Source organism: Oryza sativa, chromosome 2 (assembly GCF_034140825.1).
Source record: "Oryza sativa Japonica Group chromosome 2, ASM3414082v1".
Classification (NCBI taxonomy): domain Eukaryota; kingdom Viridiplantae; phylum Streptophyta; class Magnoliopsida; order Poales; family Poaceae; genus Oryza; species Oryza sativa.
Genome location: NC_089036.1, coordinates 7,756,874 through 7,783,584, shown reverse-complemented (window position 1 = coordinate 7,783,584; position 26,711 = coordinate 7,756,874). Strand labels below are relative to the sequence as shown.

The 26,711-nt window shown below is 42.5% G+C and overlaps 1 protein-coding gene and 1 non-coding gene across 2 annotated transcripts; one reads left to right on the top strand and one right to left on the bottom strand.

Annotated features, from left to right (window-relative positions):
• Window positions 1-4,765: 4,765 nt before the first annotated feature.
• LOC4328832 (peroxidase P7) lies at window positions 4,766-7,308 on the bottom strand. Its single transcript, XM_015771457.3, has 3 exons — window positions 6,880-7,308; window positions 6,561-6,752; window positions 4,766-5,832 (listed from the first exon to the last, which is right to left on the bottom strand). The coding sequence occupies exons 1-3, from the start codon at window positions 7,099-7,101 to the stop codon at window positions 5,281-5,283; spliced, it is 966 nt and encodes a 321-aa protein (XP_015626943.1). The 5' UTR covers window positions 7,102-7,308; the 3' UTR covers window positions 4,766-5,280.
• Window positions 7,309-11,810: 4,502 nt separating this feature from the next.
• Window positions 11,811-25,210, top strand: LOC107279969 (uncharacterized). The gene is made up of 4 exons (XR_003240734.2): window positions 11,811-12,820; window positions 12,944-15,529; window positions 24,422-24,835; window positions 24,913-25,210. It is a non-coding gene; the product is annotated as an uncharacterized protein (transcript).
• The last annotated feature ends 1,501 nt before the right edge of the window (window positions 25,211-26,711 follow it).

Sequence of the window (26,711 nt, the reverse complement as noted above, 5' to 3'; positions counted from 1 at the left end):
TGATACCTAAAAATGCAAAAATTATCACATCGAGTACTATATAGGGTGTTATATGGGGTTTCGGGCACTAATAAAAAAACTAATTACATAATCTGTGAGAAAACCGCGAGACGAATTTATTGAACCTAATTAGTCCGTTATTAGCAAATATTTACTGTAGCACCACATTATCAAATCATGGAGCAATTAGGCTTAAAAGATTCGTCTCGCAAAATAATCGCAAACTGTGAAATTAGTTATTTTTTAGCCTATATTTAATATTTCATGAAGATGTTCAAACGTTTGATGTGACAGGGTGAAAAATTTTAGGGTTGGATCTAAACAGGGGCATAGATCTATAGGTGTAAAGTTTTGGCGTGTCACATCGGACATACAGAAATACATTTGAAGTATTAAACATAGACTAATTACAAAACAAATTACATATTCCACCTGTGAACCGCGAGACGAATTTATTAAGCCTAGTTAATCCGTCACTAGCAAATGTTTACTATAGCACCACATTGTCAAATCATGACGCAATTAGACTTAAAAGATTCGTATCGCAATTTATACGCAATCTGTGTAATTAATTATTTTATTCGTTTAATTTAATACTCTATACACGCGTCCAAATATTCGATGTGACAGAGTGAAAAATTTTGCCGAGGGATCTAAACACACCCTAAGACGTCGATCACTGGATTTAATTTGCAAATATCGGTCAAAAACACGTGCAGCCACAGTATTGGACAGCTTGCAATCTAGCCCCGTTCATTATTTTTTATTAAATTAATATATATATTTTATCATAATTTTCGTTAGCACACTTTTCAAACTGGTAAACGGTGTGTTTCGTTTAAAAACTTTCTATATAAAAATTATTTAGAATAATAAATAAACCCATTTTCTAAAATTATAATAATTAGAACTCATTTAATAATACACTATTACTTTTCCGTTTTGTGTGCTTTATTTTTTCTAAGTTTAGTCTTGATCTTTATCTATCTCAAACGAGAGAAGGTTTGCCATCTATATATATGCATGGATTGAAGTCACTGTTAAGGTGCCCATTTGGCACCTCTCCAATGTACGGTGGTTTTAAAGGGCCCTCATAATATTATATTTCAACCCTCTTTTCTTCTACCTATCATCAATTAATAAAAGCTCTACTCCTACCGATTTTCTTAGAATTTTGAATTTTTTTTCTCCTCGGGATGGCTGCCACGTTGTCCTTTTATGCATAGGGGTTTCTCGATTGGGTGAGGAAAACCGGCAACACGCTCTTCCCCAGGCGGCATTGTTTTAATGCTTGCATATTTTTCTAATCTATTATACTTCAGATTTTACAAAGCAAATTAACCCTAAATAATAAACTAAAACACATATATGCCCTTACCTGCATTGGATTCAATTCATCCTCTTTCACTTGATTTTCATCTTAATCGACATCATTGACACAATGCCATGTACCGCTCGCGCGCGCGCTCTCCCTCTCTCTCACATCATCATCACTAGATGCTGCCTTCTGCTCCCTCCTCACTTGATACCACCGCTACACCCTCCTCCCCATCTCCGACCACTGTCATGGTTGGTCTGTCCTCCCTCGCATAGTTGCCTTCGATCTGCGATCGATGTCCTTCTGTCTATCGTCACTATCCGTGTGTTATCTTATATTAGGTCGTATTTATATATGTCTTTCGCCATTATCCGTGTGTTATCTGATATAATTAGGTGGTCTCGCAATGTTGCAAATTACAATCCGGATGGAGCATTGTAAATTTCTTTCTCTATAACTAGGTTGGGCTTTATCACAGCTTCCTTACCCCTGTCTCAGGTTTACTGTGATTAAACGAATGTAGATATGTACTCTCTCTGATTTCAAATAACTATCGATATTGATAAGTATAATTTGAACATTGACCATCAATAAACTCTAATTGGTTAGCTTATGATGTACGAAAATTTCTTTGAAAAAAAAATACATGCAAGACATTGTGTCAATTTCATTAAATAAGGAGAGTTTGAGTACAACATTAGAGACAAGTGTATCTATACAAGACTATACATTCATGTGGGCTAACTAGTTGAAGAGCTTTGCCCCTTATGAGTGACCATAACATCCCTCTTCTTTGAATCTAGCAATAGGCTTATTGCTAAGAGCTTATTTTACTGAAAGACTTTTTGGTTTCACTCCCTCCAAATCTCCCAAGCCATTGTGCACTCTCCTTTTGGGTGTTCCTGGCTGTTGGCTAACATTTCCCACCACTCATGCGTTGTGGCACTTGTCTTCCATTCGGCAGGGTTGAGTTGGTTCGGTTACACCCATATCATAAATAGGCTCCATATTCTTTTTTTATCTACAACCAACAAGGAGATGGAATGATGATTCATGCATATGGCGGTAGAGTGAGCATTAGAGGTTGTTTAGCCATCATGTACGGCGTCTAATCAATCTGCTATTCGATCGCACTTTGTGTTCCATCACCAACGAAGCTAAGAATTAATTTGTGTTTCCTTGAGTCCAAGGCTTCTAAATCATGTGCATGTGGTGTGTGCTGGTTGAACCTAGGAATTGAGCTTCAAGATATAATCTAGTCTAGCTAGGCCAGTTGAATGGATTATACCGGCCGGGCTCCATAACATCAGAAAGTTTTATGACTACATATATAGGATGCAACACTCCTTCACTAATACGGAATACTTTGAAGAATTTATATGTTTTCTTTAAAAAAAAGCAGTCAAAGTTTGAAAATGAACAGTACCCAGTGAAACTTATTAAAAACAGAGACAGACGACATGCACTATATTATCTATTATATTATTAAGACAGGTTTGAAAGAATGCACCATGTTTGTTGTGGGTGCTAAAAATTTCCACATTAATCAAAGAAAAAGAAAAGAAGAATCCAAGTAGAAATACAGTTCAAAAATAGCCGAAATTCGGAATTAAAAATAAGCACTATTGAAAGAAGAGATCATATAAGAATTTAATATGAGATTAATTAATATTCAAAATAAAAAATAAAATAAAATATGAAATTAGCCAAAAAAAAAAGAAGAGTTCAAGTAGAAATACAATTAAAAATAACTGAAATTCAGAATTAAAATTAAGAAATATTGAAATAAAAGTCTATATAAAAACCCAATACGAGATTAATTAAAAATTAAAATTAGAAAAAGAAAATAAAAAAAGTTCAAGTAGGAATACAATTTTGAAACAAGTGAAACTGAAAATAAAAAATAAAAAATAAAAATATTAAAAGAACACAATGCAATATTAATTAAAATTCAAAATAAAAAATAAAATAAATTCTGAAATTAGAAAAGAAAAATAAGATTTCAACTAGGAATACAATTTATAAATAACTAAAATTGGTGATAAGATAATAAAGACCATTGAAAGAAAGGACCATCTAAAACACATGACGAGAATAATTACTCCCTCCATTTCATAATGTAAGTCATTCTAACATTTTCCACATTCATATTGATATTAATGAATCTAAATAGATATATATATATATATATATATATATATATATATATATATATATATATATATATATATATATATATATGTCTAGATTCATTAACATCAATATGGATGTAGGAAATGCTAGAATGACTTACATTGTAAAACGGAGGAAGTAAGTAATAGGCCTATAAAGGAGTAAAGTAGTGGTGGGACATCTAAAAACTATTGATAAAACACTAAATAGAATCCTAATTACAATTAAAAGGAGGAACGACAGGCAAGACGTGAAGCAACCAGTCAAGGCGGTTGGCGGGACTTCTAAAAAGTAAAAAAAACACTCATGATAATCATATTCGTTTTTAAAATTTCAATGACAATAAAAAGCGGGCGTGTTGTACAGGGGTATAGTGGCAGAGCCGCCGACGGTTGGCGGGACATATAGAAAGTAAAAAATGAATTCCAACGATAGTTATGTTCGACTTTTAGAATCCCAATGATAATAAAGAGTAGACGACGGATAAGCCGTAGAGGAGTATAGTGGCAGCGTTTGAAGTGACTTCGAAATTTTATAGAAAAATGAAACCCCACGACACAATAAACTCTAAAAATTACAAGGTCCAATTTTTAAAGGTTCGAGACATCTAAAAATAAAAAAAATCCCAATGATAATCATGTTTGATTTTAAATTCTCAATGATAATAAAGAAGGGAGACACCGGGCAAGCCGTAGAGGAGTATAGTGGCAAAGCCACTGATGGTTTGACGGGACTTTTAGAAAGTATAAAAAAACCCAAACAATAATTATATCCAATTTTTAAAATCCCAATGACACGAAATAGAAGAGACAGTGGATGAGCCGTATAGGAGTATAAAAACTATAAAATTAGAAAAACGGGGATGATAAGGTTTGGTCTTTCAAAATCTTAAGACAACAAGATACCTATTTAATAAACTTTAAGTAAAACCATATTAAAAACTATATAATTTTGTATGGGTGCTAACCACGCAGTTGCGCGGGCCACCCAGGCACCTAGCTAGTTTATATGATACACTAAAAGAATAATGGATCTTTGTATTTGAGTATACGTGTATATGATAAACGGTTAATTGGTCTAATAATTATGCACATGCGTTCGTTTTAGATTGAGTATAATTATTCAATATTACCTCTTCGTCCCGATATTAGGAAGGTAATAGCATTTTCCCCTAGTTACAGTAACATATTTGTCCCATATATAAGCGCATGCATGGATGATCATTATATACGACTTGTCTGCATCCTGAGGAAAACACACCACATGCACGATGCATGCATGAACTAGTGTCTCCATTATTCATATCTGCATGCCTTGCAAACTAATCAGTCATCTTCTCAATCATCATCATGGGGTAGTACATATACAAAAAAAAAAAATTACAGCTCAAATTATTACCAAATGCATCGATCGATCGATCACCACCAATATTATGATACAGGAAAAGAATGCGATAATTAACCCCAAACCAAAATAACAAAAAAAAAAAGGCAATGCATGCAGCCCTTTGTGTCACTGCAGCGTGGGCCCCACCTCCCTCTTGATCCTCCCCTTTTGACAGCGCCACTCCACCTAATTATTTCGGTCCCTTGGATTCTCGATCGCTTCCTTCCCACGCCAAAAAAAGCCACACGTCTCACTGATCCCTGGGCCCCACCTCCTCCATCCCCTAGTCCTAGCTGGCAGTTGACTAGCCATCCATCCAGACCGTCCGATCGATCGATCTCCGCACGAATCTCAAAGATCGATCGATCGATCGACCGGGCACGAATCTCAAAGATCGCCGGAGCTTAGTTGGGCTTCCGGCAGTTGGAGCGGACCTCGCCGCTGGAGCCGGTGAGCGGGCTGATGTTGCCCATCTTGACGACGGCGGTGACGAAGTCGCGGGAGAAGGCGGCGCCATTGGCGGCGTACTGCTGCGCGATGGAGTCGACGGGCCCGCCATTGAAGAGCTCCTGGTCAGAGTGGAGGAGGCCGAAGCGGCCCATGAGGTTGCGGAAGTAGCCGTTGTCGAAGCGGACGGAGCTGAGCGCGTCGAGCGGCGCCAGGTTGCCGTCGCCGCCGCTCGCCGGGCACACCTGCCGCCGGCGGACGGCGAACCCGGGGCTGATGTTGGTGTCGTTGTAGACGCGGGCGCGGAAGGTGGCGCACCGGGCGGCGCCGATGGTGTGGGCGCCCGACAGCGCCACCATGTCGCGGGAGTCGAGCCCCTTGGACGCGAACGCCGACACCAGCGCCGCCGCGCTCGACGACGGCGACGGCAGGTTGCTGTTCGCCGCCGACTGGCTCGCCGTCCGCGTGTCGCGCCGCCCCAGCTGCACCGCCCACGTCGGCCCACCCAACTGCAGCAAATCAAATTTACGCACCAAATTAGTTTTACTTCTCTCGAGTTGATTACCGCTGTAAAATTAGTTTAGTTACAATTTGGTGTGGTGATTAGGCAGGTCTTGACACCCCATGCACGACAAGATTGACAGGCTAAGGCGATCGGTCGATCCATCCATCAGCGTCAATCATTTTTCGTCATGCATGCAGCCGCAAGTAAAATCAACGCAAATCAACTGTACATGGACGTGGGAGGGGATGGCCCACATGGCAGTGAGATATTGGACAGGAAATTATTCTAAACTCTTGAGGGTATGTCCTTCCTTATTTGCACGTCACCCAAATAATTCTAAAAAAATTAAAAAAAATTAAGCAGATGTATTAATATATGATATATCATTCCCACAAATATGTAAATCCAAATTTAACTTTTGCATTTCGTAACGAAAATATTTAGAGTTAAATTTTTTTATTTGAATTACATGTAAACAATATTTTGAGACTGAGGGGGTACGGCATGTGCGGATGGCTCTAGATTGTAATTTGTCGCGCGGCGCGAGCATGCGTGCGTCATTAAAAATGTAGGTGGCTTTTTGACACGGGCATGATGCAGTGCGTTGCATTTGCAGCTTGAGTTGGCTGTACGGCCTGTCGGCGAGCGGCCGCACGGTAAAAAAAAAAATTGACATGCATGCAAGTGTAAAAGTAATTATTAATTAAATTGGTTGGTAAATTGATTAATTACCAGGTTGACGCCGTCGCGGGCGGCGACGGCGAGGATGTCGGCGCAGGAGACGGTGCCGGGGCAGGCGGCCTCGACCTGCGACTTGATGGAGTCGATGACCTCGAATCCGCGCAGCGAGTTGGCGTTCGGCCCGGCGTTCTTCTCGCCGGTGATCGTCGACGAGTCGTCCAGCAGCACCGACGCGTCGCACCCCTGCAATCATATATAATCGCCATGAACGCCGGCGAGCGACCATCAGCTCGATCCCCATCCGCCGTCATTCTCAGAGCCGCCATGGCTGGCCACTCTCAAGCTAGCTAGCTAGCTATGGTGTACTTACATTGACGAAGCAGTCGTGGAAGAAGAGGCGGAGGATGGAGGCGCCCATGCGGGGCTCTTGCTGCACGGCGGCCGCCATGGCCGACCTCACGATGGACTGCAGGCTCGGGCAGCTGCCGTCGTAGTACGTCGGCGTCAGCTGCGCCGCCACCTCGCCGGGCGCCACCAAGGCGGCAATGGCAACCACCACCACCATTCTCCTCACCAGCACGGCTCCAGCCATTGCTATGACTATGAGCTTAGCTAATTAAGCTAGCCACTCACTGGCCCTTTTGGCCTTGTTGACCTGGGAGTACTTGAGTTGCTGCTGCTTTGCTATAACCTTCTCTCTTCCACTGACCTATATAGTGGCTTGGTTGTTGCATGCATGGACAATTAGTGAATAAATTAAGAGGTTAATAATTCAGCAAATTGTTGTAGTTAACTAACTAATTTGCATGTAACCTATGGGCTGGGGTTTTGAGTTGTTTGATCCAACTTAACAACATTATTTTATCAACCCCCAGATATTGGATTTTTCTTGTAATTAACCCAACCACTCAATCTGCATAACAATGTTTACTATATGTGTCTTGCCTTTGGATACTCTTAATTAATTATCATGTTAGGAGCTATAGCTAAATGTGTACTGCATGCATGCATGATAGTTCAGTAATTAGTAGCTGTATGTACTAGGAGATGCTGCTGCCATCAGTACAACAGTGCAACGTGCTGGTCAGTGTTTGTTACCGGTATATGTGGTGTTTGGTAGCACTACAGATGGATTGGTTGGTGATCACAAACCTCGTGGGACCCGGACAACACTACATGCATGCATGAGTTAGCAGACAGAAGATTATTAATTAATTATTATTAGCTTGCAGAGACTCATGTCAATGTCGCCTATACTTATACTATCTTTGGACGCATGCCCAAACAAACAGCCAAATCTCATACTACTTGCGTATGTATGTATGTACCATGAATTGTTGAATACTAAAAACATATACATATATACACATCACCTACGTACGAGAGCCACATGCATTGATACATACATGAACACACCAAACTAACTCACTGTTTGTTGTTCTGATCAATTGATCATGTCCATGATTAAATTCATGCCGTGCAAGCTAGTACGTACGTCTTTCTTAACAAGGGGATTTTCACGAGAGAAGGCGTACGAGCAGCAACTGTCTCGATCTGAAAAGGTATTGGTATATATGATGATTAAGCAAGCCAGCAAGCAAGCCGGCATGCAATTTGGATTTATTCCAAATAATGTGTGCTTAATTAGCTGTGATCAGCTATGTATGGGCTGTGAAGGAGACATCCCTAGCGTATTAATTGTGATACTGTGTTCATGTGACGCATTCCCCATACGTTCTAGCTATTTGCAATTTTGGTAGTTTTCAGGATCAATTAAGTAACGATTGCAATTTGATGAAAGAAAACTGATCGAAGAACTGAAAAACTAGCTAGAAATACAATTGTAGTACTATCTCTTAAGCAAATAAAACAACCTTAACAAACGAAGATGGATATTTGTCGCTCAAGGTGATATCCCCCTCATTTCATACATATCACTCCAAAAATCATCAAAATTTTTTTTGACATGATGAACAATATATGATGTTTTACTCCACAAACACACAAGTTCGTATCCGATTTACAAGTTTATTTTCTTAGAATTTTTAAAACTTTTTCAACGACATGCAAAATGAGAGGGCATTCCCTTAAGAGACGAATAAACTTTTCTCTCTGTCCATATATATATATATACATATATATATATATATATATATATATATATATATATATATATATATATATATATATATATATATATATACTTATTAATCTACATGTTATAATGTAGATGTAGCATGAACATAAACATGCATATAGATCCTTTAATTTTTAGCACTTAACATAGTGAACATGGAATCTCCTCTTTCATCCTCTGTTTAACAATAGGATATATGCATATATCGATAAATTAATTATATAGAGGTTGTGAATCAGGCTTGATTCGCGGAGTCGATTCTTCGCCCAACAAGTCAATAACAGACAGACAAATTTGTTTTACTCTGACTAATCTTTTCTCCAAAACCTGCAGCTTTCCCGTCCTACAAATGGACAAGATTCACGTGTGGTGTGATCAGTAAACACAAACAATATTCCCCGACCGACAATCGCCGGGAGATAACTCAGAGAAAAGGTGATATAAATTAATAATTCCACGACAATAATTCATCATCGACTCTCTTCAATATCGACTTAATCAGGATAAATATCGATATTGTCGGACAGAAAGAAGAAGGAATAAAGGTAGTAATAAAAAAACTAATCTATAAACTTGTAAAAGAAAAAGGAGAGGAGAACTTTAATCATTCCAATGGAGGAAAAGCTATAGCTGGGGCATGCATCGATCGATTATCGATTGAGTTGGCTATTGGTAGAGCTTGAGAAAAATCACAATCATTCAAAAATTTAATCATTGCTTGATGCGCAGGACGATGCATCGAGCTGACCGAAATGTCTCTGCAGCTCTGCTCGATCTGCATGCTTAACTGGATCAGATCGGCCGGTCGATGCGCTGAACCGATCGAGCTATGCATGGGGTGAGAAGAAAAAAATTAGTGATATAATCGCAAGGTTCTGGAACAGCAGCAACAGTTGATAGTACGTACTGATCGTAATCTTGGGCCCTCGTAAGTTGTCGTGCTCCTCTCTCCTTTGCTGGAAAGATGCGATTCCTAATTTGAGAGAGAGAGAGAGAGAGAGAGAGTAACATATCCATCCAAAATGAAGCATCAGACGAAGTTAAAAAAAGTGAAGCATCAGCCGTACTCTGGTACCCCTTTAACTAACTTCAGAGTTCGTTGAGAATATTTTCTCCCAATTGTACTGCTGAACCTCATAAAATTTTTACAGTGATCACTGCCTTAATATCTTTTGTTTTTTAACTAAACCACCCAACTATCATATGGGACTCGATCAAAAATAGCAAGATAAAGAGAAAATTCAAGAAATATCATCAACAAGTGCCCCAATACAAGAAATGCTATCGATAAACTCAACTTCTTAAAAATGCCATCGTACAAACTTTTTTTTTCCAGAAATGCTATCATTGTTAGGTTTTCGTTAGCAACCCTCCGTTAACTACTATAAAAAGACCATTTCACCCCTACGAATTGTTGAAAGTTGATTAAAATGTTTGTTCTTTCTGTCAACTTACAATAATTTAGTATGGAAAGCAACCTACAAATTAGCGTAAGCTGGTAGAAAGAGCAAAAGTTTTAATCAGCTCTTAACAGTTACTAGGGGTAAAATAGTCTTTTTATAGGACTTAACGGAAACCTAACGGCGATAGTATATTTCTGGGACAAAGGCACTTGTATGATGGTATTTCACTGAAGTTGGGTCTATCAATGACATTTCTTATATTAGGGCATTTGCCGATGATATTTTCTGGATTTTCTTATGATAAAACTTTGTCTAGCTCACACCTCTAATCAGTAGGCAAATGACAAGAAAAGTAGCATGTTGATATTATATTAGCAACCCAATAAGCTGTAGCAATCGTTTGGGCCAGTACGACCATACCAGCAATGGAGTTGTCAATGAAAATAGATTTCTGTTACCAGTAAAGTCACCTGTCATGATCTCTCTTCGCCTTTAGATGAAAAATAATGACTAATGCTTCACTATAGCATCACAAGCTCTAACTTTGATTTTCGACTATATTTCATCTGACAAAAAATAAAGTGACAATTAGCTCGGATGATAATGGTGTTTATCCTAGCTAGAAAGGACATGCATGGTGCATGTGAGTGTCCACGTATTGACAAATGATTTGGAATTGGAACCGGTTACAGCCTTACAGATGAGGAAGAAACTTATGCCCTAGTAACTTCCCTTTTTTTTTCCCTACACCGCACTATGGAGTCACAGGTTTCTAATTAATCACAGCATGTTCTTGTTTTATTTGGCCTTCCATTCGCTTTCGATCCCATGAATGATAGACGTGTAGGATCCATTCGACAAAGCTCCAAGTCATAGACTATCGCAGAATATGGAGTTTGTTGGCTAAAAACAAAGTGGTTTCATTAGTTCTCCATCAATAGTCTAAAATGTGAACACGTTTAACTCACTAAAACATCCCAAATCTATCCTCAGCTCCCCTAGTTCAAAATTACGAGCATCTCTAGAAGTTTTAGCAGTAATTAAGATATATGGTTGTGATTGATTGAGATAAAAAAAGTAGATGAAAATAATTGAATAAGAGATTTGTATGGTTGTGATCGAATGAGATGAGAAAATAAGCAAATAAATAATTATATTATAGCACTATGACAAAATGTATTTTTGTAAACGGTCAAAATGGGTTTGCACAGATGGTTCGGTCGACCATCTCTAATCAAATGCCCACAATAGTATTGCATTTCCACATGCATAACCGCAGCCGTATGTGCAAACACATTGTCACAATCGGTCCACGTAAAGATCTGCTTGCGTGTTAATAATCGTTTAATAAACACTAAAAAACCAAAGCCGCCGCCATCATCGTTGTGCCTCGCAAGCCCCCCCCCCCCCCCAACTTATTTTTACACGCGGGTAATAATTCTTTCGGGCTTTCGATGAAGTAAAATATGGCATGTTAAAAATAGGTTTTTAGTGTAGTATAATTTTTAAATAAAAAACACTTACTCCATATTTTAAAACCTAGGACAGTATGACAGGAGGAGTACATGCATTCCTGGAGATGATCAGTGTGATCTTTCTATCGCTAGCTAAGGTAGCTATAGTGCTGAAGTAGGCAGGCAGGTTGGTAGCTAGGTAGGTAGGTGGGTGTGTGCTTGGCCTACTCCAAATGTTCACTTTTGGATACTTCCCTGCCTGACTGCATGATGCTGCCGATGGATGGGGGATACAAGAGAGAAAAAGAGCTGGCTGACCAAGGTACTCGTCGGGGACCGTAGTAGACCCCCGCATCCATCGGCGCATGATTGGCACACAATACGATTCTTCTCCTCCTTCTTCTTCTTCCTTCGCTCTACGGCCGGGACGGCGCCGGTAGAGGTTGAGCTGGCGCTATCATCCTCTCCCATATCCCCCATGTGAGCTGTTGTTATTAGGAGCAAGAGATCAATCTAGCTTAATTCTAGTACTGCTAAATCATCGTCATCATCAGGCGCATCTGTCCCGCTTTATTAGGCTAGCTTTGCTGCTTTAATTTACCACCTTTCCGGTGATTAGCACTGCTAGTTTCTCGATCGATCGCCGGCTTTTCTTTTTTCGGATATATGCATATCGGTTTAAGCTTAACTATGATTGATAAAGCTTTTACGATGGTCTCTGCTGATATAGGCATATAGGCATGTTTAATGTGTACGTCTAATATGAAGTTGACTCTTATCACACCAAATGTGATAGATAACCAACTTGCACATGCATGCGTGTGTGGTGTCCGTAGAGGCTGCCAAGCACTCCCTTTCATGTTAATTTTGAGGGTGTGTGTTCACCTTAATTTTTTTTTTAGAATTACATAGTCAGGACCGGCTCTGGGCCACGGCAAGAAGTGCGATGGCCTAGGGCCCAGAAAAAGTAGGGGCCCAGACCTAGGTATGTATTAGGTATACCATATGCACGTATACAAGTTTCTGATCGAATCATTGGGCATACACGACCGTCCAAGTTCCAAACTTTTGTCTTCTCGTCTCCTCTCCTCTACCGGCGGCAGTCTCCGCCAATCCGCCTCCAGCGCCCTCCACGGCGCCTGCGCAAGTTCGCCCCACGCCGAGCCGCCGGCGATCCCTTCAGCATTCAGCCCTTCACAGCTTTGTGCCTTTGTCTGTCGACTGTTCGCCTTGGACACCGGCCGACCGGCGACCGCCGACACAACACAACGTGAATCTGCCTCAACTTCCAGAGTGTCTGCAGGTTTCAATTTACAGGTACTTGCATACTACTGTGCTGTAACCATATTGTCCATTGAATTGAACTAGTGAAGTACTAATCACTTAATCAGTCATTAGTAATTAGTAAATACTAAAGATCAGTTTCCTTTGTACGTTTAGGTTTGCAATGTTACCTAAAAAGCATTTATCTGGTGCTAAGAAAAGGAAAAAAAGAAAACGAGGAGATCAGTTTATTGAATCACAGAAGGGTGCTATACATAAGTTCTTTTCGGCATCAAGTAGTGCTGTTCCTGATGAAAATCCTGAGGCAGATTATCCTAGTACTGAAGAACAAGAGCAGCAACTTGTTCTTTTTGTAAATACTGAAGATGACGCTAATCATGATGATTCAGAACATGAAAATTTGCAGCGTTCACCTTGTACTGAGAATGCAAATGTTGATGTACATGAGAATATCTATGATCCTAGGACTTGGGAAAATCTTGACAACAGGGGGAGAGATATATTAATTGAAAAGGGGCCTATCAGAGAATTCAATCTACTGTTCCCTTCAGATAGTAGTGGTAGACATTTTTCGTATGCTTACTACTCTAGAAAGCTGAGCAATGGTGAGGTGATTGATAGAAAATGGTTGGTTTACTCTAAGCATGTGGACAAAGTATATTGTTTTTGCTGTAAACTGTTCAAATCAAATCAGAGCAAAAGTTTGTTAGCTTCTGATGGATTGAAGGACTGGAAGCATCTCAGTGGAAGACTCAAACAGCATGAGAACAGTGTGGAGCATATAAAAAACATGAATACTTGGAATGAACTTAGGTTGAGGTTAAGCCAAAATCAGACAATTGATGATGATTTGCAACGGGGAATTTCAAAGGAGAAAGAGCGTTGGAGACAAGTTTTGATAAGAATAGTTGCTGCAGTGAAGTTTCTTGCTAAACATAATTTGGCCTTTCGAGGATCCAATGAGAAACTTTATCAAGATAACAATGGCAATTTTCTGGGCACAATTGAAATGGTTGCTGAGTTTGATTCTGTGATGCAAGACCACATTAGACGCATTCAAAATCATGAAGTTCACCATCACTATCTCGGCCACAATATTCAGAACGAGCTAATTTCCCTTCTTGCTCAGGCTGTGAAAGTTTATATTATGAGGGTTATCAAGGATGCTAAGTATTTCTCTGTAATATTAGATTGTACCCCGGATGTCAGCCATGAAGAACAAATGACTTTAATTGTGCGTTGTGTCAATTTATCGAGTAATATTCCAAGAGTCGAGGAGTTCTTTCTAGAGTTTTTGAAGGTGGATGATACATCGGGATTGGGGCTTTTTAATGAACTGATGAAGGCATTGGACTCCCTTGAATTGAATGTCAGTGATGTGAGAGGACAAGGTTATGACAATGGTTCTAATATGAAGGGGAAACACCAAGGAGTTCAGAAACGTTTGCTTGAAATTAATCCAAGAGCATTATACATGCCATGTGCATGTCATAGTCTAAATTTAACTCTATGTGATATGGCAAAATCGTGCAATAAAGCTATTTCGTTCTTTGGTGTTATACAACGAATATATACACTATTTTCATGCTCGACAAAAAGATGGAAGATTTTTCTTGAGAATGTTCCACACTTGACTGTCAAATCAGTGTGTAATACACGATGGGAGAGTCGAATAAAAAGTGTCCAAGCTATTAGATACCAAACTCCCCAAATAAGGTCAGCTTTGTTGGAACTAGAGAAAGCTTCTACCGATGACCCAAAAGCTGTGAGTGATGCTCAATCTTTGGTCACTGCACTAGAGAATTTTGAATATTTAGTTGGAATGGTTATTTGGCATGATATATTATTTTCTATAAATATGGTCAGCAAGAAGTTGCAGTCTGAGATTGTGTGCATGGATGCTACTCTCAAGCAAATCGAAGGTGTCATATCATTTTTCCAGAGGTACAGAAATGAAGGCTTCACTTCTAGTATAGATATTGCAAAAGTCATTGCATCTGACATGGATATAGAACCAAAATTTCCTACAAAACGTCAAGCTAAAAGAAAGAAACATTTTGATGAACAAAATGACCAAAATGAAGAACAACAATCAGTTGTGGAGTCCTTTAGAGTTAATTACTTCCTAGTCATGATTGATGTTGCAATTGCCTCATTGACTAGTCGATTTGAGCAGTTGAAGGCATTTGAAAATGTGTTTGGTTTCTTGTTCACCTCAAAGAATTTGAAATCCTTGGATGATACTGATCTATGGCAGTGCTGCACTAATTTTGTAGAGACATTTTCACATAATAACTCATCCGATGTTGAGCTAAATGACTTCTTTTCTGAATTAAAAGTGTTGCAAGCGACTTTGCCAGATGCTTTGAAGTCAGCACCTGAGATTCTTGAATTCATTACAGCTGCAGATTGCTATCCAAATGTTTTAGTTGCCTATCGAATCCTCTTAACTGTGCCTGTGACAGTAGCCTCAACTGAAAGAAGCTTCTCAAAATTAAAGTTATTGAAAAACTATTTGAGATCAACCATGTCACAAGAAAGATTAAATGGCTTGGCTATGTGCTGCATTGAGAAGAATGTCTTGGAAAATATTGATCTCGATACCGTCATTAATGATTTTGCATCAAGAAATGCCCGAAGGAGTATTTTTTTATGAGAAGCAAATGGATATCTGTCATTTTATCTTTTGTCAAGTATTATTAATGAAGTCCCTAGAGCTTGATCCTAAGTCAAGAATTCAAGGTAACCATAGTAATTCCATTTTAATGCTCTTTTGGTATTTTTAGCAACATATATAGAGGATATTATCAATATTTATTTTCAGCATGATTAGCGGATGAATGCTTCAAAAGTATACTTTAAAAATCCAAAGTGCATATGTGTATATAGAGAGAGAGTGTATGCCTAAGGGCCCATGTCATGGAGTTGGCCTAGGGCCCTAAAATATGTAGAGCTGGCCCTGTACACAGTATAACGTAGACACTCAACGCACGGCAAATCCTCGAGATTGACGAAGTCACCACAGACACCTCGCTGACGTAGACACTCACAACGCACGTGCACTCACCCTTATCAACGCACGCACACAAACCCTACCCTATAAGTATCTTCGAAGACTGGGCTGGCAAATCCTCGAGATTGACAGTCACCACAGGCGCCTCGTTGTTGACGGGTATGTCGTCTACCACTGAAAGCACAACGCCGTTAAATCCTGAAAAATTCGCTCTCATGAGGAGTCAAACCCAGGACCTTATGTGCTACTGAGGCTCTTGTAACCACTAGGCTACAGGCCCTTTCACATGTGTTCACCTTAATTGATCAATTGTATTGTTGTTTTACCTGTCACCTAGGATATTATGGAGTCAGTTTGCTTCAGATTTTACCCTACTAATTGCTTACTGCATCCTAGCTAGATACTCCCTCCGTCCCATTTTAAGTGTAGCCTTAATTTTCCGTGCCCAATTTTAATCGTCCGTCTTATTTAAAAAAATTTAAAAACATAAGTCATGAATAAAGTATTATTCATATTTTATCATCTCATAACAACAAAAATACTAATTATAAAAAAAATTCAAATAAAACAGACGATCAAAGTTGGACATGGAAACTCATGGTTGCACTTAAAATGGGACAGAGTGAGTAATTAAATTGAAGCAAAGTTTTCTCCATATCAATGCAGTTGAAGCACCTCAACTGTAAAATAAAAAGAGAGGAAAAAAAATCTAATTTACCACCTAAACTTTTGGCATAGTACAGTTTAAACAAACCCCCACCCCTCCAATATGCACACTCACTCTAACACCATACACCATACATTTGTTATCATATACTCTTCTTTCATTCCCAATGAATTATCCCTTAACTAAATCCAGAGCGACTTTGGTGCCACGTGGCAGTAGTTTGACTGATATGTGATAGTCATGTTAGCTAATGCTCCCTCCGTTTCATAATGCAAGACATTATAGCATTTCCTGCATTCATATAGATATTAATGAATCTAGAAACACATATATGTCTAGATTCATTAATATATATATATAAATATGGGCAACGCTATAAAGTCTTACATTATGAAACGGAAGAAGTAATAACAATAAAATTGGTAGGGCTCGCCTATCAGTGTACATATTATCCCCTCTTCCTCTTTTCTCTCCCTCGTCCTTAATCTCCAATCGAACAACAGCTACATTGATAGCCACCCACCACTAACATCTCTCGCTTGGCCCTAGGCTCGACCTCGGTGGTAGAGATCAACACCGTTGTCTCCAGCACCAAGCTCCACCTCCTCCGTGACCTTGCCTGCCAGCGTCTCACCTCCTCCTCCCTATCTTGCTGGATAGAAGATGCAGCAGCATCGCCTCGAGTTTCATATCCACGTCATGTCACTATTGTCAGTTGCATTGTCCTGAGCGTTGGGTCCCTGCCCTGCGGCAAGATCTACCTCCATGTGGGTCTCACCGTGCTCTACCTCCATCATCATCTCCTCGAGGTCCCTGCATCCTCCTTCTTCTCCGGCCGATGAGAGAGGTGTTGGAGTGGGAGAGTGGACATCGCCAGATCTACCACCTCCACCCTTGTCGCCGCTTTGCCTCCCTCTCTATAACTCCATCCCCCGCCTCTGTAGCGCCCGTTCCATCGTGGCGCCTAGCGGGAAAATTATCTCTTAAAAACCCTAATTGCGAAATTTGTTTCTTTGCTTGTCGTCTAGCGTCCGTGTCTTCTCAGATCTCAAATCCCCGATCTATCGTCGAGTTCAATTCCGAATCCAAATCCTTCCAAATCAATTCCTCCGCAAAAGTCTATTTTGCCTCCCCCGGGTTCGATGGGCCGAATTTCTCTCGGCCCATCTCCCCCTCCCTCCCGGCGCTCTCTCCCTCTCTCTCTCTCTCTCCCTCTCTCCCTCCGCCTCCGCTCCGCCCGCGCGCCGCGTGCGCGTGCGCGAGAGTCGCGTCGAGCGCCCTCCCTTCCCCTCGCTCTGCCCGCGCGTGCGCGAGCGCCGCGCCGAGCGCCCCTCCCCCTCGCTCTCCTTCTCCCCATCCCTGGTGAGCTCCCCGCCCGCGAAGCCGGCCCCCGCGCACCATTGTTCGCGCGCGCGCCCGCGTGGTCGTCGCCCGCGTCGCGCCTGCGCCGTCTGCGCCGCCCGGCCCCGCTGCCCTGCCGCGCCTACAGCCGCTCGGCCCCGCAGCCAGCGCGCGTGCCCGAGCCGCGCCACTCAATCCGCCGCGCCTCCCGTTGCAAGCCGCGCGCGCGAGCCGTGGTGGCCGACCGCCTGGTCGCCGCCATCGTCAGCGCCTGCCCGCGCCTGTCGCCCATGTCGCCACTCCGCTCCAAACCGCCCCGCCGTCATCGCCGTCATCAGCGCCTGCCCGCGCCTGTCGCCCGTGTCGCCGCTCCGCTCCAAACCGCCCCGCCGTCATCGCCATCGTCATCGCCTCGGCCCCGCCACTCCGCGCGCAAGCCGCCAAGGGACGGAGGCAGAGCCCCTCCTCCCTCTGCCGCGACGCCCCCGCTCCCCTCCTCCTTTTCCCAAAGAAGCAAGGGACAAGCCCCCTTTCTCTCCCCCCTTTTCTCCCTTTTTCCCTCTCGCCGGCGTCACCTCCTGTCGCCGTTTTGGCCGCTAGCCGGAGCGCCAGCTCGCCGGCTTGACCGTCCAATGTCGGTTCCTCTCTCCCAAACCGACCTTGTCGCCCATTTAAACCCAAGCTCCTCCCCCTCCAATCTCCCTCGTTTTCGTCTCTCGCCACCAATGTCGCCCCTGTTCGCTGTCGCCGTTCGTCGTTGCGCGTGTCGGAGGAGCCGGCACGAGCAAGGACGCGAAAGGGGACTTCGGCCGCGCCCTCTTCCTCCTCTTCCTCGGCCCGAGGCCGAAACGATCATGTTTCGCGCCGTCGGCTCTCGTCACTGCGCCCGCCCGCACGGTAGTGCATCTCCCCGTTCTCCCTCCTCGTTCCATCTCCTCCCCTTAGACTCGGGTAGTAGCACGAGTAGCCTCCCCGTAGCTAGCCGGCGCCGCCCCGACCGTTGCCGTCGCTCGCCGTGTGCTCGCCGCCGTCGCCGCCCGAGCTCGGGAACGCCTCTCGTCGCCGGCCTCCCTCGAAGCGTTTCCTCCTAATCCGGCGCAAGGGACGGATTCCCGTAGCCGCATAGATGCTCTCGCCGCCGGGAATCGGCCCCTCGTGACCTCGTCGTCGTTTCCCCCTTCTTCCGCCGCCGGATGCCGCCGCCGCAATTCGCCGCCGTCGGGCATCCTCCGGCGAATCCGAGCCGTTGGCTCGTCTCCTCTCGTCTCGTGCAACCACCCGGTGTGCTCGCTTTCGCCTGTATCGCCGTGGTTCGCTCCGCCGCTCGCTACTATCGTCCGCCGTCCGTTCCGGCCGGCGTCGTCGTCTACCTCCCGCCGGTCCACGTGGCAGCCACGTAGGCGCCACGTCGGCGCCAGCTCGGCCAAGACCGGGTCGAGCCGACCCCGGTCAGCCCCTCCCCGTGCGCGCGGTCCACCGCGAGCCGTGAGGCTACACGTGGGCCCGCCGCATCCGCGTCCTCCGCGAACCGCGCGCGTGCACCGCGCCCCACACCTCACCCTAGCGCCGCGCCACGTGCTCCCTCCTCACGGTGAGCCGAGCCGCTGACAAGCGGGTCCCACCCGGGACCACGCGAGATGAGCCCGGTCCACCGGCTCCCTCTCTCCTCCCCTCCCGCGCGCCCTACTGGGCCGAATCCTCTTGGGCCGGCCGGCCCATTAGCTCGGCCGAGCCGCGCTTCTTCTCTCGGGCCGCGCCCTAGCCGCCCGAGGGAAGTCTACTTCTCCTCTCTCTTTCTTTTCTTTTTCAAAAAGGATTTAATTAAATCGTTTTCCTTTAGACCAAAAATCCAATAATCTTAGAAATTCAATATCTTCCCAACCGTAAATCCGTTTGACTCCGTTCAACTTCCAAAATTCCTCAAATCTCGAGATCTATCTAATGGCACGCTTAGAGGTCATTAATAGGGTTTTATTTTCGCCGTTTGTTGAGTTGTCCCGTTTCGCGTGTAGTTTCGGAGCCCGAAGACCCGCAGTGCGAGGATTTCGAGGATCAACCTCCAGATCTCGAGCAAGGCAAGCCACCTTTGAACATCTTGAGCCTATATTTGAATTTAATTGTGTTGCTTGAAAAATATTATGCATTGATAGGATCGCACTTAATCTGTTTGTCCCGTCTGCAAGGCAGATTAGCGGACCTACCTAGTTTGTTGCATTTGATCCTTCCTTTGTTAATTGTTATCCCATGTTCCCTTGTGACCACCCAGTTGCGCCTCGGAAACCGTGCACTCTGCACGAGTATCGACGGCCGCCTTCAAACATAAAATCTGAGTAACTTCTTGGGTAAAACTTGGGTTTTACAAAAGACTTGGAAAACCCGACACCTGGGTCGGTGCTTGCGAACTAAATGAATTTCCAAAACCGCGGACCGGGGAACGTACCGGGTGTACGGTTTCCCGCTCTTGCACTTAAGGAACGTTTCCTTGGAATTTCATCCAACATAAGACAAGTACGACCACATGGGTGGAATGGGACACCCCTAGCTGAGTAACTAGTGTATCAGGGGAGCCTTGATGACGAGAGACATGTGGATTCGCCGGGGTGGTGTCGGGGAGGACCCCTGGGCTTCCTGGCACAGTATGGTCTGGGACCTAACCTGTTGTCGGTCTGGGACCCCTCTCGTCGGCATATGGTAAACCTGTGTCGGCTTTGGAAATGCCTTGTCATGAAAGCTTGGAGGTCTCCCGACGTGGCTAATCCCCACGGGCTGGGTGATCCAGGTTAGTAATGTCGTGTGGGTAAAGTGTACCCCCTCTGCAGAGGTTAACAAACTGTTCGAACAGTCGTGCCCACGGTCATGGGCGGATGTGAGGTGATTCCTAGCGTAGTTTTGTTTGACTACTGCTTGTGAAATTGCTGTTGTGGAAAGGGGTTCGATGTTTGGAAAATCTGCGGCTGATGGGATCAGCTAGGCCCGGGTGGCCGTTTGAAAGTTGTTGGCCGGGTGCCAATCTTGAACAATTCTAAAGACTGATACATTGCACATACTCCGACCGGACAAGACGCACTGTCTTATCCGTGTCGTTTGAGAAGCACTCACTTAGTTGTTTTCAGAAAAGAGTTTAAATAAAATCAATTGCAAAAACAACAGCCTTTCCTTGAAGCATGCATTAAACACTTATTTCCCCTGGCTTGCTGAGTACTCCCGTACTCACCCTTGCTCTATATAAATAATTCCCCCCCCAGTTGCTGAAGAAGATGAAGCGGATCCTGCTGATGAGGAGTTCTTCCAGGAGCAAGCTGGCTACGATGAGTTTTAGGGTTTCGGCCTAGTTCCCAAGTCGCGCCTGTGTTGTTTGGTCCAAGTCCTGGCTTCCGCTTCCCTTTTGTAATGCAGTTGTGAGCTCGGGATCTGTCCGCAGCCCAACATGACTGTACCTCTACTCTATAATAAAGAGACCTCTGTTGCTGTAATAATCTGTCTTCCTGTGATACCAGCACTGTTTCCTGGGACTGGTATCGATTTACAGGTTAATTTAGAGCGTCACGGGCTAGTTCCGGTCGGTACTAGTTCGGGGCGTGACAGCCTCCCTCATCATTCACAGAGAATGGCTGCCAGTAAGCTCGTTGATGGTGGTGGAGGGGAGAGCTAATGTAGGCCCCTCCATTCTCTTCCACAAGTAACACAAGGCGAACATGTGACATGTAAGGCAACGACATGTGGCAATGGCATGGGAGAGAGAAAGATGAGAGGGTAAGAGATAAGATGTATAGAGGATGATAAGTGGGGCTGAAATTATTTTTAAAATTTATTTTCTCAAATGCTAGCTAGATTAATATGTGGCCAAACTACCGCCACATGTACGCCATGTAGGACTAATACCACCTTAGTGTAGGTTAGAGAGGGTAATTTGTCTAGTTTGAAGAGTTTGGTAGTAGAAAATATCTATACTAAAATTGAGGGATGTAAATCGAACTACCTCAAAAGATCACGGGGAGGGGTGTTATTTTGGACTTTTTCCTTAAACATATGTATAGAGTCAAAACTTACTTAAGCTTTGATACTACCAAAATTTTTGTTGTGCACTAATTCAAATTGGCCCGTGCTACACCATTTGGATTTTCTTTTTGATTCACTATTCTGATCGTAAGAATGTTTTTTTGGGTGAATAACCAATAAGATCGTTGAACTTTCGCTTCATGATAAATTTAGTTCTTGAAGGTTCATATTGCCAAAGAAATCCCCAAGATTAGTTGTGGTATTAATATAGTCCTTAGACCTACTTAAAAAAACCGCATGAACATGCCATATCATCTATGCATACAAAGTCAACATTTAAATGTACATTCTACTCTTACATTTTCATAGTAAATCAAAAAGAACGGTTGAGAAAATAACAAAAAATAGTATGGCAATTAACCATTAGCAAAAAAAAAACTATTAGTAACTAAAGAATTAACATTTTCCTTTGTTTTATGATATCTTTCTTCCTTTTTTCTATTTCCTTTTTTTATAAAAATGTAAGGATAAAATGGATATTTAAATGTTGACTTTGGCTGCAAGACCTCATGGCATTTTCAGTGGGTCAAAGCCGCACGACAATGTTTAGGGGCTTATTTGAAATTTGGATAACATATAACAACGAACACTGATTCAACCCCTGAATAAAAGTTCAAGGACCGAATTTACTATTCACCCCATTTTTAAAATTTCTAGCCGAAATGATCTACCATTTGTACCTATCACCCACCACCCTTAGAAATAGACGTTTCCAAGACATAAAACCCTACTGTAGATAAAACGCCAAGGCCGGCCGCAGGGTGCGCTGGCTGAACAGAACAACACACATGCGGATCGAGATCGATTCGGGTGTAAGTGGTACACGTACGTTGATGCGAACACGGACGAGGGACGATCCATCGATGGATCGATGTGGACTGACTGATCGACTCGCCTCGCTGCCCTGTTAAATTAGCTGGTGCTCGTTTGGAACCTACCTAGGTTCCCATCGGATGGCCTAATCAGCCAAAGAAAAAGCTAAATTTTAAATTTTCAAGCTTAATTTTGAGATATTTTCAACGTAGTTTCTTTTTCAACATTGGCTTTTAAGTCAAAAAACACATTTATAAAAGTTTCACCTGCAAATTCATTTTTATTTTCTAATAAGCCTTTTTGCTTATTAGAGCATCTCCAGTAGAGGTTCTAAACACAGCCCCTATACTAATTTTGAGAGTTGAGACTAAAAAATCAGGTCCAACAAGACCCCTACTAAAGCCCCTAAAATAGGAAGGCCTCCAAATTATCCCCTCAGGCCCCCAGTCCCAGGGGCTTTCTCCGCAGCCCCCATCCGCGGCAGAGACGCGCGGGCACTTCTTTTTTCGCGTGAAATATCCTGCTAGCGGCGCCTCCACGGATCTACACCGCTCCTCCTGGCCAGCGCCCTCCTCCCCTGCCGACGCCCTCATCCCGGGTGGCGCCCTCCTCCCTGCCCGTCACACTCCTCCTCGGTAGGCCTCCTCCTTCCCAACATCCTCCTCCTGGCCGGCACGGCGGCACCCTCCTCCCCTGCAGGCGTCCTCCCTGGTGCCCTCCTTCCTGGCCGGCCACCTGCCCACCCGGCAATATCCTCCTGGATCCTGACGCCCTTCTCCCTGGCGCTAGTTGAAGGTATCATGTTTTCATTTTTCCAGTGGATTTGTGGATTGAGTTATATGGTAGCACCTAGCGTGTTAGAGAGAAAAGTTGTCAGTACGAAAATGTATATTTGGAGAAGAAATGGGTAGGAACTAACCTTCCACGATGAGATGGTTTTGTTGTTTTATTATGTGATTTTGTTTTCCTCAAATGTTTGACTGTTAATTAATACAATAATTAATCTCATAATCCATATGTAATTATACTTTCTTTGGAATGATCTGATTGATTTTTTCCTGAATAATCTAATTTATTGAAAGTAGGTTCCTAATCTTGTAGTTTCAGAAATATGAAAAGTAGCCATGCATACGCGTATAGGAAACATAGTTTGGATAGTAACTCCTTCATTGACAAATGAAAATCTGAATCCATGTATAATATGGTCAGGTGAGCTCATGTAATGATGATTGATTTCAAGTAGTTAAACAATTGCATTAGTAATAAGGTCAACACAAAAAAAAACTGTAACTGAAATTAGCAGGGGGAAAGATAAATTGGATCGAGCTAATATGGTTTTGGGAATTGTAAGTTTTGGATAGTGCTATATGGTTTTCAGTGTGATTTTCAATATGCATGACTTTGAGACACTGTGCCAGCTGAAATCTTGTGATCATATTCTAGAGGGTATGGGTGTAGTGCTGCTTAATTTCCTGAGCTACACAATTTTATTTATACCGATGTTAGTTATATGCAGGTTCTTCGAGTAGACTGTTAAAAAAGAGAAAAAATAAGCTGCTTTGGGGTGCTATATGGTTTTCTTTTTAATTCAATTTTGTAGAGCTCTAGCATAACCTGTTCTAAATTCTAATGATTGGAAAAATTTGCTACCATTATGCATTCTACCAACATATATTAGCTAGTATCTGCCATTTTTCCTGAGATTGATTGGAGAAGTTGTCAATTTATCTACTTATTGCAGTGACTAGATTGTGATGGCAAATGAATGTGATTCCTTTGTGTGCATGATGTCCGAAGAGACCCATGTTGAGGCATATTCCTTGCCAATGCAAAATGAAGACCTTCATACTTCAACAAATGGTGCAAAAGGAAGAGCCAAAAGATCAAGCAACTTTAATCGTAAGGAGGACATTCAACTGTGCATTTCATGGCAAAGCATTAGCTCGGATCCTATTATTGGCAATGAGCAACCAGGGAAGGCATATTGGCAAAGGATTGCAGAGCACTACCATGCTAACTGTGATTTTAAGTCTGATAGGAATGCAAACTCTCTTGAGCACTTTGGGATAACATTCAGAAGGAAGTAAGCAAGTTTCAGGGCTGCTACGAGCAAATTGAGCGTCGACATCCAAGTGGCATACCACATCAAGAGCTTGTAAGTTAAATTGTTTATTCATTATTATTAATAACAATCTTGTATGTATGTAAACTAACACTTGAATTTTGCTTCAGGTTCTTGAAGCTGAGGCATTGTACTCATCCAATGCATCGAAGAATAGGGCATTTCAGTTTAATCATTGTTGGCTCAAGTTGAGGAATTCTCCAAAGTTTCAAACTCTAGAATCCCACAAGAGGCCAAGGTCTAGGAAGTCTTCCACCCCAATTGAGAGTGCTAGTGAAGAAGATGAAGAAGGAGATGATGCTAGGAAGAGTACAACTCCTGATTTATTACAGCCAAGTGCTAAAAAAAGACCAATGGGTAGGAAGCAAGCAAAGGAGAAGATGAAGAATGGAGAAGATGGACCATAAAAGGAGGCGATGAAAGATTTGCTTGACGCCAAAGAGAAAGAAGCTAAAGTGAAAGAAGAGAGATGGAAGGAAACTAAGGAGATTCAAGAGCGCAAGCTCTTATTTGCTGAGCATAATTTAGTGTGGGATCAAGAACAGAAGATCATGTTTTGTGATGTTTCCACATTGGAACCAGATGTGAGAACATATGTGTTGGCTATGAGGACACAAATTGCAGCTTCAAAGGTGGCTGCCCTCAATGGTGGATTTGATGGTAGTAGTGGCTTTGGAGGTGAGTTTGGTGACGGTAATGGAGAAGTTTGAGCACTTCGATGGAATAAGTTGGATCGTTTTGGATGATCCACGTGTCCTTTGCTAGTAGGATATATCATTTCCACGATTGGTTCTTGGAGTCCTTTTGTGTTAATTTCTGCAATTATCTAAGTGTCATTTGCTAGTAGGATATGTACTACTTTTAGATTTGTTATTTTTATGATCGAACCATTCATTCTAGTAGGGTGTGTTATTTTTAAATTATATAGTGCATCTCCGCAAAAAAAATAATGCATCACTAGGTTCACATAGCCTATTGTGGTGATATGGAGACAGACAATGACATGTTGGTGAGCAATTTTCGTTTTCATTGGTGAACTATAAATTTTGGTTGCATGTTGTTGTATATGGCATTCTGCCCACACCATATTTACATGTTTGAAAATTTTGATTTTGGATTTGAATTGTGGCGTTTGAAATTGTAAATTTAACTATGGTTCAATTATACGCGTTAGAAATATTTATGTTTAATTATTGTGGTGTTAAACATAGTGTAAAGAAGGATTGCATGTTAAAATAAAGAGAAACATGAGTAGGGGCTAAGAAATAGGGGCTATTGCTAGAGTTGGAGGTATTTTTTTGGATCCTTAGAAGATGGGGGCAGCCCTCATTTGACTTTTAGGGGCTTTAAAATAAAGCATATTGCTGGAGATGCTCTTAGAAAATAAGACAAACGATGGGGACCCTTACTGTGATGGCCGGCGATGGGTAGGGAGACACACACGTACTAATCTCACTAGCTTCTTCTTTCACGACCTAGCAGTGTCGGAGTCAGAAAATTATTAAAGGCTAGCGTTAGTTAAGATAGAGCTCAATTGATAGTATTGAATCTAAACGATGATTTAACAAAATTTAAACTAGATTCTGGAAACATGTATAAGGCTCAAGCCCCCCTGTCTATTGAAGTGGGATTGAGATTTATATGGTTTAGGAGTTTTTATCCGGATCAAAATTTTGGTGTTTTAGTTTTTTTATCTGGCTTTTCGATTTGATTTTCGTATCAAAATTTTGGGTGGGTGGTATTTGAAGGTGGTTATGAACTACTGCTGTGAGAAATGAGGAATTAGGAGTACGAGTTTGTTTTTAAAGTAGCGGAGATAAGCACTTATAAGGATGGAGTTTGCCGAAGATTGATACGATCGGTCCATCACTACAATCCTATTTAGGGCCTGTTTATTTCACAAACAAAA

Coding starts and splice junctions, on each gene's coding strand:
- LOC4328832 (XM_015771457.3), bottom strand. CDS start 7,101: ATGGCTGGAGCCGTGCTGGTGAGGAGAATGGTGGTGGTGGTTGCCATT. Junction 6,753..6,879: donor TCCACGACTGCTTCGTCAAT/GTAAGTACACCA, acceptor ATATGATTGCAG/GGGTGCGACGCGTCGGTGCT. Junction 5,833..6,560: donor CCCGCGACGGCGTCAACCTG/GTAATTAATCAA, acceptor GATTTGCTGCAG/TTGGGTGGGCCGACGTGGGC.